This window comes from Mirounga angustirostris, unplaced genomic scaffold (assembly GCF_029215605.1).
Source record: "Mirounga angustirostris isolate CCGP_5_RB_7025 unplaced genomic scaffold, mMirAng1.0.hap1 SCAF_4, whole genome shotgun sequence".
Classification (NCBI taxonomy): Eukaryota; Metazoa; Chordata; class Mammalia; order Carnivora; family Phocidae; genus Mirounga; species Mirounga angustirostris.
Window position 1 is genome coordinate 111,444,099 of NW_026991712.1, and position 14,717 is coordinate 111,458,815.

The following is a 14,717-nucleotide window of genomic DNA, read 5'->3' on the forward strand; positions in this document are numbered from 1 at the left end:
TCTTCTTAAAAATATACGGATGCTGCAGATTTCAGTATATTAATCATGTTTTCTGCCACCTAAGTAAGTTCTCTTATCATTTGTAGTTTTTCAGTTAATTTTCTTACCACCTGCAGAGTAGTAATTTTTACCTCCTGATCTCTGAGTTTTAAACCTCTAATTTCTTTTTCTTTTCTATTATGAAACAGTCTTAACACCAATGAATCTGAATTACTGCTAGAGCAAATGTTTTCTGAGCTTTCAGTTAGTATTTCTGAAAAATAAGATCAGATATAAATTTAATGTCATTTTGTTTTTCCCCAAGCACAACTCTCCATAAGACCTTAATTTTTGTCAACATTGTTTGTTAGGGTGGTGCTTTTCAGGCATTTTATAACCCTGTGCTGGTAAAGAATAGCCCATCTCAGCCCTGAGGGTGACACAGAGAAACATGTCAAATGTGGGTCATCCCTGGTGTGTGGTTGACCAATTGCCCATTGAACACTTCATTAGTTGGGGCAGGGGATATGACTTCGGGCCACAGACTGTGGTTTCTTCCCCACTTCTGCTTTTCCTCTCCCCACCAGCCTAGCCATTCAAATTTGCAGGAAGTAATTCAAAGAGCTGACTGTATATTTAGATGGCCCTGTTGGAATTCCTCTGATCAAACAAAGCACTGACATGCATGGGCACCCACATGGGAGGCTAGGACTAGAACTTACTGGATGGAAAAACCCAAGCCGTTTAGATTTTAAATACACAGGGGACTCAAAATACAATATTATGTTGAACCCCAAGGGAAAAAGATATGTTATCTTCTGCACTATTTTTTCACTGCTCTTAAAAGCTCATACCTTGGGACACAAACCTTTTTGATATTCAACCACTGCTCTAAAAGGGTCTGTTACAGCTCATGTGATTGACAGAGGAAGAACAAACAACTGGTTTACTCAATAGAGGTATTTAGAAAATGTTCTTTGGCCCTATGACCGCACTTCTCATGATTTCAAGCTTTTACTTTTGGCACTGCTCTTCCATGATAAATATGATAATTTCCATCTTAAAACAAACTCCTGCTTGTGTAGGGAAAGGAAATGGAGCTCTCAAGGCTATTTCTCCCTCCCTGACTCTGTCCAAGAAAGGCCAATCAACAGGTTTCTTTCCACGAAAAGTTCTGCATTTCAGGGGTGAAAGGTCTAGGACAGGCGTGACAGGTAGAAAAATGGGGATCCTAGGACACAGGCTATGGGGCTCCCCCCACCCCATCCTGGTGTGAGCCCAAGGAGGCCATTTGCCAGGCAAAATAAAACCAGTGCAGCCTTGACTGTTGGTTTTGGATTACAGAAACTAATATGGACACTGTTTGGGTTTGCTTGCCAACTCTTCCACTTGAGGCTTGTGCTCCCTTACCCTGTCCTTGCGCCAGGTTTTTCCACCATAAAATAGGGATGAAAACAATGCCTGTAGCACAGTGGTTTCGTGAGGTCCAGAAGAATGAACACACGTCAAGAGCTTCGAAAAGTACCTCGCAACTATCAAAACCTCAATAAATGTTCGCCATTATCATCAACAACATCAAGATATAAGCTTCCCACGGAATTACAGCTGCCATTCCATTTATGGTAAGAAGAATTTATCCACCGCTGCTTAAGCTGCAACCTGAAAAAATTCCATTCTCTTTCAATTCCCTCTGCAGGCACAGTTACAAATTGTGTTCCTTAAAAAAGTCCTTCTCAAAAGACAAATACTGTATGACCTCACTTCTATGTGGAATCTGAAATAGTCAATTTCATAGAAGCAGACCATGAATGGTGGTGGCCAGGGTCTGGGGCAGGGAGACTAGGAAGATGGTCAAAGTGTAGAAGGTTAAAACAAACAAACAACCCTTCTCTCCAAGTGTTAAATAATTTAACTTACTACAACACTGTAGTTTATTTTTTTTGGCTTTAGTTATGTTTCACTGAGATACGTTAATGATATCTGACAAAACTCAGAATTCTTAAAATAAGATATAGAAATATACAATGGGTACTCTCCTCTGCAAATAATTCTCTCCTCTTTCAGTTACTTGTAACACAAAGTATTTATTTTAGAAAAGGATGCCAGGAAAACGGTTAACTATATTTTTCCTCCTGTGCAGCTAAAATCTACCTGAGTGTTGTGTTTTAAGCACCTCCGAGATCAGCATTTTTCAAGCTATGCTTGCAACCCATTAGATTATGAAATAAATTACTGTCTTAAAAAAGTGAAATAGAGTTGGAACTATTAGTATGAATCATACGCAGCAAGGGGAAATCTTGTTGTGTGAGACTTCTATTTCTGTTTTATACTCATAAATATGTATGAAGGTATAGGACCACAGTACCGGGCTGGTGATGGTATAACTTTCATACTGTGGGTCCCAACCAAGAGTGTGATCAACACCGTGCTAGACAGTTGGCATAATACCTTATCCTACTTAAATTATCATTACTTCTCAGGAATTCTGCACAGAGGTCTCCTTCATTGTAAACATACTGACAACTTTCAAAAGAATGGTAATGCAAAATAAATCCAAGTCCTCCTTCAGAACATCTCAGCTTCCTGACAGTGGCCATGGGTAGTAATTGCATTTTCCCAGTTGCCTTCTCAATGGCTCAAATGGGAGCCACTTACCATGGCAACACAACCCCGGCTTCCTCATTATTCTACAGATACTTGTGAGGTGCTTCCTGTGCGCCAGGAACTACACTAGCTGATAGGAATGGCTGACGCCAGAAGGAGTTCACAAGTAGCATCCTGGAGAAGGACCCATTTTCGGTCCTCATTGGGAAGATGTGTGTGGTGGCCACTTGGCCTTGTCCATGTAGGTCTGCTCCTTCTGGAGAAATCTAGAGCTATAAGAACTAACAACGTCTCATAATAAAAGAGCAAAAGTAAACCATTTCTACTTTGTGATGGTTGGAGGAGAAAAAATACATACCAACTACCTTATAAAACCACTCAATTGGTAATGATTCATGTATTAATTCTGCAAGCTCTAGTGTTGTCCTTTTATGAAGATATGTATCTTCATTGTTGACTCTTCTCCTTCTGCGGCCTGGTTCTGAATCCATTGTCCATTATATACGTTGCAGAGTCCCTCCTTCTTTATCCCTGGCCTTTTCTAGATGGTGGGCTCTACCAGATAATCTCCTCTGTGCTTCTGACAATACTCACAAGAGCAAGAGATGTACATCAAATACCCCATGACTTTTGTTGATGGATAAGGAAAAAATATGGGAGCTTCTTACCTTGGAGGAACTGGTAGCCTGGGGCACAGTGAGTATGCATTTGGATCCTGGGTGTAGTTGATGGAATTCAAACTATAAACACACAGGAAGGACCCTGGAAGCAGAAGACACACACACTGTACCATCCTCCTACATTGTGCTCAGCTTTGTAGGGGAGCCAGTAAGAAAACCATAGTCCTTTCACCAAACCGGAAGGAAAGGGAATACATCACTCAGATTTAGGAAACAGGTCTATAGGTGACCTAAACACAGAAAGAATAAGCATAAAATCATACAATTTGAGGTCTCTTACCCTTCCTCCCTCCCCTAAATCTCAACTCAAAACTAAAAGTTATATGATTAGCACGAAAATCTTTTGAAGGTTTCTGAAGATAATTTGTTGTATAGGCTTGATATTTTTAACCCAGCCTTGCAAATAATTTTTTCAAAATCTGGCACACCATTTCACAGGCAGATAAACTTTGCAGTGGATTGCCTCAAATTTCTTTTACTTTCCTCTGCTTGTTTAATCCTTATAACGTAAATCTCAAGAGTGGGCTCAGAGCCAGGTACTTCAGTTACATTAATGATTAGTGCAAGTATCCATGGGCCCCAGCATTTTAATGAAAGAACATTTTAATGAAAGCCCAGAGCTTGCAGCCCCTCTCTAAGACTGGATGTGCCCGTGTGCACAGAGCTCTCTGACCTCTGTCCGACCCTGCCTTCAGGCCCTACAGGTCAGTCTATGCCATGCTCTGTATGGAAGACCATTCCCTGGCAGTGAGCAGAGAACAGCTAGGGTTCCAGATAAATTCCAGATAAGCCTGAATGCAAGTGCACAAGCCCAGGAGAAAACATTTATGGCCTTTTCTATGCAAGAAGAGGACAATCCCCAAGGAACGACAATTTCCAGCTTTGTGGAGAAGGCTGGGTAAGCTGTCTCATCTAGGTCTGCACCGGTTCTCCCACTGTGGTTCCCCCATTGTGGTTCCCAGCCTGAGGGGGAAGAGTGAACCCCCATCCCTTGGTGCCTACCATTGTTGTCTGCAAAGAGCTGGACTTCTTCCAGGGTACTGAGCTGCTCTTCGGGACATCTGGACACGCAGAGGATGGTGGAGTTGAGCCTCACATCCTTGACTTCCAGGTTGCAGGAATTCATAAAGAACACATGTCTATGAAACAGATAAAACGGAAGACTATCTGAGAGCATTTCCTCTCATTGGGTTTAAGGATGGGCCTTAAAAAAAATCCCCACGTTATCAAAGGTGGGAATAATAATGGCAAATGTTTATAACCAAATGCCTCAGCATAATTTACCATGTATTATGCCTGCTGGGGGTCATCTAGGGAGATATGCAGGGTAGGAACCATGCTCAAGTGTCTCCCCTGGGAGAGAACACTAAGGGGTGATCCGAGGAAGTCACTGAGAAATTGAAGGGACTGATAAACTGCCCAGGGAGGGACGCCTGGGTGGCTCAGTCGGTTAAGTATCTGCCTTCAGTTCAGTTCATGATCCCAGGGTCCTGGGATCGAGTCCCGCATTGGGCTCCTTGCCCTGCGGGGAGCCTGCTTCCCTCTGCCTGCTGCTCCCCCCCTGCTTGTGTGCTCTCTCTCTCTCTTTCTCTGGGAAATAAATAAATAAAATCTTTATAACTAAAACAAAACAAAACTGCCCAGGGAATGCTAGAGCATCAGGCCAGGGCATAAACTACTCAGTGAAGTCCGCAGAAGACAGATTGGCACTTGAGTGTTCAGCTCTACTTCAGAGGATAGCTGAACTCAGGGAAGTGAGAAGTGGAAAGGGGAGAGCTGAGGCTGTTAAAAATTAAGAGCCTAGCCCTCCCTCTGCCTCCCAGGTTGAGAGCCAGGAAACTCGTGAGACCCTTCCCACTCCAGCCCTTCCGCCACTGGGTAGACGGGGCATGAGAACAAAGCTGGTTGTTGCCCTTAATGGGGTCAAGAGCCAGGCGAGCAGCGGTAGCTCCCAGACCACACCCAACGCCTCTCCAGGCTGCTGAGATCAGGGGAAGCCAGAAGAGCCCAGGAGGCTGCTAGGGAGGCCGTCCTCTAGGGGAGGGCCCTAGAGAGGGGGTGCTAGGAGGGGGCTGGGAGGGAGGGAGGTGGTGTAATAGGAAAAGGGGGAACAGATCTCCTGGACCTATGATAAATACATGCTTTATTTAATTTTTTAAAATTGTGGTAAAATACTCATAAAATTTTACCATCTTCACCATGTTAGGTGTAGAGTGCCTCCCAGGTTGGGCATTAAATACATTCCCCCTGCTGTGGGACCGTCACCACCACCCACCCACCCACAGAACACTTTTCACCTTGCAAAACCCAAACTCTGTACCCATGAAGCAATAACTCCCCTGCCCCTGGCAAGCACCATTCTGCTTTCTGTCTCTGGAAATGTGACTCCTCTAGGTACCTCATAGAGTGAAATCATAAAATATTTTTCTTTTTGCAACTGGCTTATTTCACTTAGCATAATATCCTCAAGATTGACTCACGCTGTAGCCTGTGTCAAAATTTCCTTCCTTTTTAAGGCCGAATAAGATCCCATTCTATATATATACACATTAGGTTTATCCGTTCACCTGCTGATGGGACACCTGGTTGCTTCTACTCGTTGGCTACTGAGAATAAAATATATACTTTACAATCTGAAGAGGACTTGACCATTTCTCAGCATGCATGGGTACATCTGGGCAGCCTCTTCTTCCTTCATTTGTGTAAGTGACCCACAGGCACAGGAGGAAATGCCTGCAGGCAGTCCATGTCCAGCGGAGCAAAGCCCCTCTCCTCAGGCATGACATTCAGGGGTAGAAGAGGCCTGGTCTGAGATCTGTACTTGGTGACTTCAAATTTATATTCAGGACCTATTTAGATCCATAAATTTTCTCTCCTCGGAGGTGCTTTTGATCATCAAGTCTCAAAAATTATTACAAGGCGGTCCTCCTCTTAGAAAAATCCTGGCCACGGATTTCTGTCTCTCTTCTCCCCTTTCTGTTTCTCTGTTGGAGTTGGAGGGGTGGTGACACCACCGTGCCATAGTTGAGAGTGTATCCTGGGGTGGGAGTGGGACACAGGTCCCCAGAAGGCCCAGTTGGGATACAGGTATTTCCACTGAGATAAAATACTGTGGGTGGTGTGCAGTTGGTAACATACAATTGGTAACACGATTCTGATACATTGTGGAGAACAACAGTAGCAACTAACATATATTAAGCCTTACTTAGCTCATGCAGTGTCTCAGTGGATCCTTAAAACAATCTTGTGAGTTGGGTATAATAACCAGCTGAAAAGATGAAAACTTGGCTCAGAGAGGTTAAGTACTCCGCCCAAGGCCACACAGCTGAAAAGTAGCACAGGCTGAATTTGAACTTAGGACTAGCTGATTCTAAAACTTGTGTCTTTACGACCACACACCCCCCTCCGTTTTTTATGAGATGGGCTGATAGTTTTAAATGGAAAAACAGTTTCTAGGCTCCGAATGGCTCATCAATACAGTTCTGAAATATAGTATAGCCCCTCTGGGTTGGGGACTTACTTGAACACTTACTTTTTTCGCGTCATGTCCTGCCCTGAAAGAGGGGCCCCTTCCACTGGGGAGTTCTTCTTGCCACACACATTGCCAAAGCTGTCGTAGCCAAAGAGAAGTCTTCCCGTGGCGCCTGCCGCCACCGAGTAGCCTGTGATGAACATCTGGCAAAACCCAAGTGGCACATGAGAGCCTGGCCAACGGGCTGAAGACTCGCCGCCCCCCCCGGCCCCCCGCATCCCTGAGGGTGTTGATATGAAGTGGAGCCAGGTAAAAAGCAAATCTTCCAGCATCACCATATGCTCTCCTTCAGCGACATATCAGTAGCACCAGTCAGTCAAGATGCTGTTACTCTCACACTTGCTGCAACGGGTTAGGTAGGGAGAACATTCTTAAAGGCTGAACAGATTTCTGTCCATGTTCTTACCTCCACATACTTGTTACCCTCTTTTCCAAGAGTCTGTCATTTTTTTTCTTCTGGGCCTAACTTCACCAGGGCAACTCAAATCCCCGCCCCCGCCACCCAACCAGGTTCTTGCTTTATCTAAGGGTGCCCAGGACTACTGCTACTTCTTTCCCGGAGTTTCCTTTCATCTCTCTCTCCTTCCTCTTCCCTTCCCTTTTCCCCTGAGTTTCCTTCCCTTCTTCCCTCCCTTCCTTCTCCTTGCCTCCTCCTCCCTTTCTCTCTCCTTTTTTCTTTTTCTCTTATATTTAGGGGACTTGGACCCTCAGGGGCAGAGGCAACACAGTAGACGTGTACCAAAATACCGCTCATAACAAGCAAGAAAATGGTATTTGGGGGTAAGTGCTTAAGATGTACAAAAGAAAGAATCTCAGGAATTCTGGACATCTTGCAACCTACAGTCACTTTTATCCAACTTCATCATGAATATGGAGTATTTTAAATTTCAGCTCAGATGACTATTGCGTTGTATGCATGGATGGGCCCTCCACTAAGATTGCGTATCCCCCAGAATGCAATCTTAGTGTGGTAAGTTTCCCAGTTTACAACGCATAGAATAGCATTTAATAATTAGTCCCAACATGATCATTCCAGGAGTGAGGATATGGTACACCACTCAATAAAATATAGTAATGACACCCCATGTTCCAAAGGTACGTTGTCCCAAAGTCAAATATGTTGCAGATATTCTTCATTCACCACAATTTAGAAATCAAAATAACAGTCCTGAAGTGCCCAGCGTGTGCCAGAGACCATTATGAGGGGACATAAAGATCAACAAAACCGAATGCCTGCCTTCAAGGAACTCAGCCCAGAAGATGGGCAGCCTCTCTGTCCCGGCCCTTCCCCAGCACCTCCTCAGCTCCCGGTCAGATTTCAGGAGGAGAGCATCACCTTTGCTGGTGGACAGCTCCCTCACCCGGTACTTAGAGGGGGTGGGGGTGGCTGCTGACCCAGCCCCAGGCTGCTTCTCCTGCCCGCTCCGCTTGGAGTGTGGGAAGATCCCGACTGGGTCTGGACTTGGAGGAAAAGGAAGCTGGGCTGCTGCCCAGCTCAAGAGAGAGCTAATAAGGAAGGGGTATTTTCCATTGATCAACATTCTTTATGTTAGTATCTCCCTTGGGAAGCCGGTGGGAGGAGTGGAAGTTCTGTTTTGTTTTAGGGTGGGAGGGATTTGGTTACACACTAAGTCCCTGCCATACCACTACCACTACTTTAAGCCATCAAACTCTGTTCTCATTTCCAACACACAATTACAATTCCATATGACGGGTGATATAGCACGAGTGGATACCAGGTATGGTGAGGCTACCAAGGAGGTCACGGTCAAGGGTGCCAGGGAAGATCCAGAAAATGGAGTCTTAAAAAGGAACGGGAAGGGCAGGTGGGGGAGGAGACTGCAGAGGTAAGTAGAGGCAGACATGGTCCAGAATTTGAGACATTCTGTTCTGTGTGTCTTAGGGAAACATAAACAAAGGCTGGTACCTTTTGTCTTTGTAGTAGACTGCACGTGCCTCTAATTCTGGCCCCTCACCCTAAACCTCCCTAACTGGGGGGCAGCACCATCAATAACCTGGGTCTAGCATGTGCCTCTTTACCAATCAGGATGTCAGAAGACCAGGAAGCTGAACAGCAGAGGCAGAAAAACACACCTTGCCTTGTTTTAAGTATCCCTGGTTAAAAAAATCTTGCAGGAGATAATGCAAGGCAGTTAAGCTTGCAGGACTCTCATTATTATTCAAATGCAGTAAAGAGAATGCGGGCATATTGAAGACTTCAGATTTATTCTGCAAACGACATGGAATTTGAAAGCAGTTTCCAGCTCTGTGCCCCCTCTCAGATGGTTCATAATTCTTCAGGCCGTGATGGGCCATCTACACATCCTTTCCCCAGGTGGCTGTTGGGCTGAGGGTTTGGTAGTGCTGTACTAGGTTTGAGCCCTGGAGGGGCTAGGGAAGATCACTGAATAACATGAACAGCCTGAGGTCAAAGCTGCCGCGCCTGCAGCTCAATAGCAGGCCCAGAGAAACGGGAGCCATCTGCGGGGCAGTTAAGGAGGAGGTGGTGTAGGTACTCTCTCTTGGCTCCTGTAGGAGGGCTCAGAGGGCCACGACATGACAACACAACAATCAGTTACACCGTTGAGACCCAACCTTCCACGGGACCTGTAACCATGTCTGTCATGAGAAACCAGTAGGTAAAGTCAACAAATGAATAAATCCTTTTTGAAAAAAGAGGAATTTGGAAAGAGGAACAAACATAGTATTTCAGGGTCTGTTCAAATTGAAATCTTTGCAACAAAGGTAATTACTGTGGGGTTGATGTAATGCTGCTTTATAAATTAATCATTAACCACGTGGCAAATAGCATGCCCCAATCTAGAATAGATCATTTCATGACCCTGATCTTTCAAGAAGCTGAGTGGGGCTCCTTCTGCTGTTACCTACAACTCTAAAGTAAGTATCAAAGCATCAAGATTTAGCTGCCAAGAGACCCTCCAGGACTAAAATGGCACAGCCTGATGAGGTCTATCAGCAATCCTATATAACTGGAATCTAGAATGGGAAAAAAATTATTACCTAACTATAGAGTTTATATCAAAGGCTCATTTCCCAGTTAGCTGCTAAACATAACATACCAGGCATGTGTATGTTACGCTCAGCTAAAGTGAGAGCAATTTATCCCTAGGCTCACCCTGGATTTTCCTGTATTAGGAGAATGGCAAACAGTTGACGAATATTTTGTTTGGGGGGCTGGGATGGTAAAAGAAGTTCCATGCAGTGAGCTCAGATAATAAGAGACCACACACTGGCGTATTAAATAACAATCCTAAAAGGTGATTCTCATTTCCTAATGGAGTCTCCCATTAGAATATGGCCTGCAGCAATAAGCTTTTCCAATTTAGCGAGTCACCTGATAGGAATTCCCCAGGACTGATGTTTATTCTGTGGTCATGGCAGATGTCTCTCATTGTAGCACAGACGTTAACCTGGTGCCACCTGGAACCCTAGGCTTCCGCGGGGAAGGCACCAGGAAGGCGATTTCCATTTGGGCACAGTCATTTCAGGGCACGCACTCTGTGTGCTCTCTTCTCTACTAGGCACCCATACTTACCAAACCAGTCCAAAAGAGAAAGAACAGGAATAGCCATGTCGTATCTGTGCACTTCCTATAAAGCTGAGGTCTCCACTCTCTTTGCCGGGGGGTTCTCTCTGCAGAAGCCTTCCAGGCCAAAAAACAAAAAAAAAAAAAACAAAAAAAGGGGGGGGGGGGACTTGAGGAAAAGAGGATAAATAAACATATGGGTCCCAACCTGCATCCAAACGTACTGAAGACTGTTCAAAGTAACTTTTCTTTCTTTTCCTTCTTCCTTTCTTTTCCTTTTATTTATCTTATTTCTTAAAATGTGGCCTCCCGAAGCTTTCAACGGAGACTTCGAAACACCTGCTCTGTGCGGAGCGGACGTGAAGTCCCCAGTCGCCAAGTCCTTACCTGGAGGTGCACCTGCGGGCGGCCCCAAGTTTGCGCTCCGCAGCCAGCTTCTCCCTCGCCTCCGCCCCAGCACCTGAGTGCGGCCCTACGTCCTTCCCGCCAGGTGTCCCCAGGACTCGGCGGCGCCGGGGCGGGGGCTTTATCCGCGAGGATTGGGGAAGGCGGAAGCGTGCTCGGAGGTCGCCCGAACCTTCTCCCAGGACCCCTAGCCTTCCCGCGGGGCCTCGTCCCCTCCGGGGCCCCGTCGCCCCGGGGTGCGGGGCGGTCGCTCACCAGGTACTGGGCGCCCGGGCACTGCATCCTGCGCTCTGGGGCCGGGCGGGGGAGCTGCGAGCCGACGCAGCGCCCGCGGCGGGGGCACCGTGGCCCGGGGGCCCAGCGGCCGGAAGGGGCGCAGCGCCGCCCAGCGGCCGCCTCCCAGAGCCACGAACTTGGCCTTCGGCTCCACCTGAGCGGCTCGGGGCCCGCGCAGTCAGTCACCTGTCAGCGGGAGTGCCGCCTTTTTCTAGGGCCGTCGGCCTCAACCACCTGCGCGGTGGCAGCTCCGGGATGCCCGTTTCGCCGACCGGAGCGCAGCCCCGGGCCCCGCCACGATCCTAATTAACGCGCCCGCTCCTGCAGAGAGCAAGAAGGAGAAAGTCTCAGCAAATCCTTCCCCACGGAGGGGGCGGGGGCGTGGGGAGTGTCGCGCTGCGTTATCCGTAGCTGACAGGTAAGTAGCACTTACCCAGTGCCGGCTTCTCTTCTAACGGCTTCACAGGCATGGTTAAATAATCAACTAGGCAGAAATCATTGTTATCTGCGAAACAATGAGGGAAACTGAGGCACAGGAAAGCAGTGATGGCATATGCTAGTAAGCTGTGGAACTATGAGTTGAACCCAGGCACTCAAGCAGGCCCTTTCAAGGTGGTTCCTTGCCAACACTCCTGTGAGGGATGGCAAGAGCAGTATGAATCAGGAAAAATATCATGAAACTAAAAGAGAAATAGTAAGCATGGAAAATATAATAATTGGCATGAATGTTCATTGATGCTATTTATTAATAACGTGGGATAAATACAGTGGAACAGATACAGCTGAAGAGGAATTAGTGATTGGAAGAACGGTTTCAGCAACTCTCCAGAGGCAGCAGGAAAAGGTTAAAAAAAGGAAATAAGGCAGTTTATTTTAAATTTCCTAATTAATATCAAAGATAGAGCTAGAACAGAAAAGGATTGATATAAAAATAGAAAGGAGGAAATATTTGAAGGCCTAATGGTGGTAAATTCCAAGGTTGAAAGAAGTAAAGAAACCTCAGATTGCATGGGCAAATCTTATGCCAAATATATATTTCAAATATCTTTTCCATTTTTAAGGAATTTCCTAAAAATCCATTTATTGGAGCAATGTACCAATTACCCAACTAGTCCTCATCAGAATGACAGCTCCTACTCTGACCCACGGATCAGTCAACTCACTTATCACATGACTGTAGCCTTTAAGACTCGCGTCAAACCCTCCCCTTGCCATGTTCAGCAATCCTCAACTACTGCATGCCCAAGTTGCCCAATCTAATCAGCCTGTCTGCATTGGAGGACCCATCTTATACCAGACCCTGAAAAATCTATAAATATCTCATCTTGAAACACATCAAACATGTTTATATTAATAAATTTATAATAGTACCAAATAAAAATAAAGCTTCATTGATTGCCTTTAGAAGTTTCTAGGGGTCACACTCATTATTTTGAAAACTGGTTAAGGAAAGGGAAAGAAATCAAGCACATATCCTGCCTCTCCTATATGAACTATGCTTTAGGGTAATCACATAACTGATTAAGGAGATTTTTCTTTGTAGAGATATTCTGGCTTATATAAGTGCAGAAAGAATGATAGAATTTTGGATATCACAGTCTGTCAAACATGACAACAAAGGGACAATCTGACGTCAGTCTTCCCCCAGTGGAGAACACATTGCCACCTGTGAGGTAGTCAACCTGAAAAGTCTACTTGAATCTGACTACCAATCTATAAGATATATGGGGAATAGAGGAACAAGTCAAATGACATCACAGGGATGCCATCAGCAAAATAAAGAATGGGAGAGTCCCAGACACATGACCTAATTTTCACATCATCCACAATAGTAGTAGCAGCAAAAAGATTATAAGAAAAAAAAAGACAGAGGGGAAACCTATAAATTAAGAGACTTGGAAGGTATTTTAACATTTAACAGAAGACATTGTTTAGCTCCAGATTAAACCAACTGGAAAAATGAAAGGAAAGACCTTTCAGAGAACTATCTGATTGGATATTTGATAATCTGAAGTAATTTATATTAAGGAATTTGGGGATCTGATGATGTCATTAGGATTACCTTTAAGGAGAGTCCTTATTTAGATTTACATACTGAAACTTCTACAAAATAGTAGGCTGTCTGGGATTTGCTTCAAAAAATCCAGGGCAACCATTTTCTTACACCATACACAAAAATAGACTCAACATGGATAAAAGATCTAAATGTGAGACAAGAGTCCATCAAAATCCTAGAGGAGAACACAGGCAGCAGCAACCTCTTTGACCTCGGCTGTAGCAACTTCTTCCTAGAAACATCACCAAAGGCAAGGGAAGCAAGGGCAAAAATGAACTATTGGGACTTCATCAAGATAAAAAGCTTTTTTACAGCAAAGGAAACAACAAAACTAAAAGACAACCCACTGAATGGGAGAAGATACTTGAAGATGGTATATTTTAGTCATTTAGGGGTTAGTATCCAAAATATATAATGAACTTACACAACTCAACACCAAATGGGCAGAAGACATGAACAGACATTTCTCTAAAGAAGACGTACGGATGGCCAACAGACATGAAAAAATGCTCAATATCGCTCAGCATCAGGGAAACACAAATCAAAACCACAATGAGATACCACCTCACACCAGTCAGAATGGCTAAAATGAACAAGTCAGGAAACGACAGATGTCGGTGGGGATGCGGAGAAAGGGGAACCCTCCTACACTGTTGGTGGGAATGCAAGCTGGTGCAGCCACTCTGGAAAACAGTATGGGGGTTCCTCAAAAAGTTGAAAATAGAGCTACCCTACGACCCAGCAATTGCATTACTAAGTATTTACCCCAAAGATACAAATGCAGTGATCTGAAGGGGCACCTATATCCCAATATTTATAGCAGCAATGTCCACAATAGCCTAACTATGGAAAGAGCCCAGATGTCCATCAACAGATGAATGGATAAAGAAGATGTGGTACACACACACACACACACACACACACTGGAATATTAAGCAGCCATCAAAAAACTGAAATCTTGACATTTGCAATGACATGGATGGAACTAGAGGGTATTATGCTAAGTGAAGTGAGTCAATCAGAGAAAGACAAGTATCATATGATCTCACTGATATGAGGAATTTGAGAAACAAGACAGAGGATCATAGGGGAAGGGAGGAAAAAATAAAACAAGATGAAATCAGAGAGGGAGACAAACTATAAGAGACTCTTAATCATAGGAAACAGGCTTGCTGGAGGGGAGAGGGGTGGAGGGATGGGGTAACTGGGTGATGGACATTAAGGAGGGCATGTGATGTAACGGGCACTGGGTGTTATATACAACTGATGAATCACTGAACTCTACTTCTGAAACTAATCATACATTATATGTTAACTAATTGAATTTAAATTTTAAAAATATTTTTAAAAATCCAGGGCAAAGGGCAATGGGCAGAAGTGTGGGGGGAAACAAGACTGACCATCTACTGTAATTGCTAGAGTTGGGGAAGTACACATGGGGGTTCATTAAATTATTTTCTCTACTTTTTGTGTGTTTGAAGCTTTACACACACACTCCCCCACACCGAGAGTAAACCACAGTGCATGCCCCCTCCGGAGCCTCCACTTAGGAAGCCTCTGACACTTTCTGTAGGCAGGCCCCTGTTAGTGAGCATACTTACCTTTTCTCCTGTTTTACTCCCCATCCCCTCAACCTGA

General features: G+C 44.9%; 1 protein-coding gene across 1 annotated transcript in view; it reads right to left on the reverse strand.

Moving 5' to 3' along the window:
• The window catches only part of SLC44A3 (solute carrier family 44 member 3), a 99,459-nt gene extending 88,359 nt beyond the window's left edge, over positions 1-11,100 (reverse strand). Inside the window, exons 1-5 of the mRNA XM_064588781.1 lie at positions 11,003-11,100; positions 10,352-10,459; positions 6,796-6,938; positions 4,266-4,402; positions 3,252-3,345 (exon numbers count right to left, since the gene is read on the reverse strand). Of these exons, the coding sequence (XP_064444851.1) occupies positions 3,252-3,345; positions 4,266-4,402; positions 6,796-6,938; positions 10,352-10,459; positions 11,003-11,029 (509 nt within the window). The 5' untranslated portion in view covers positions 11,030-11,100. The remainder of the gene's footprint in view (positions 1-3,251; positions 3,346-4,265; positions 4,403-6,795; positions 6,939-10,351; positions 10,460-11,002) is intronic.
• Between the last annotated feature and the right edge of the window lie 3,617 nt (positions 11,101-14,717).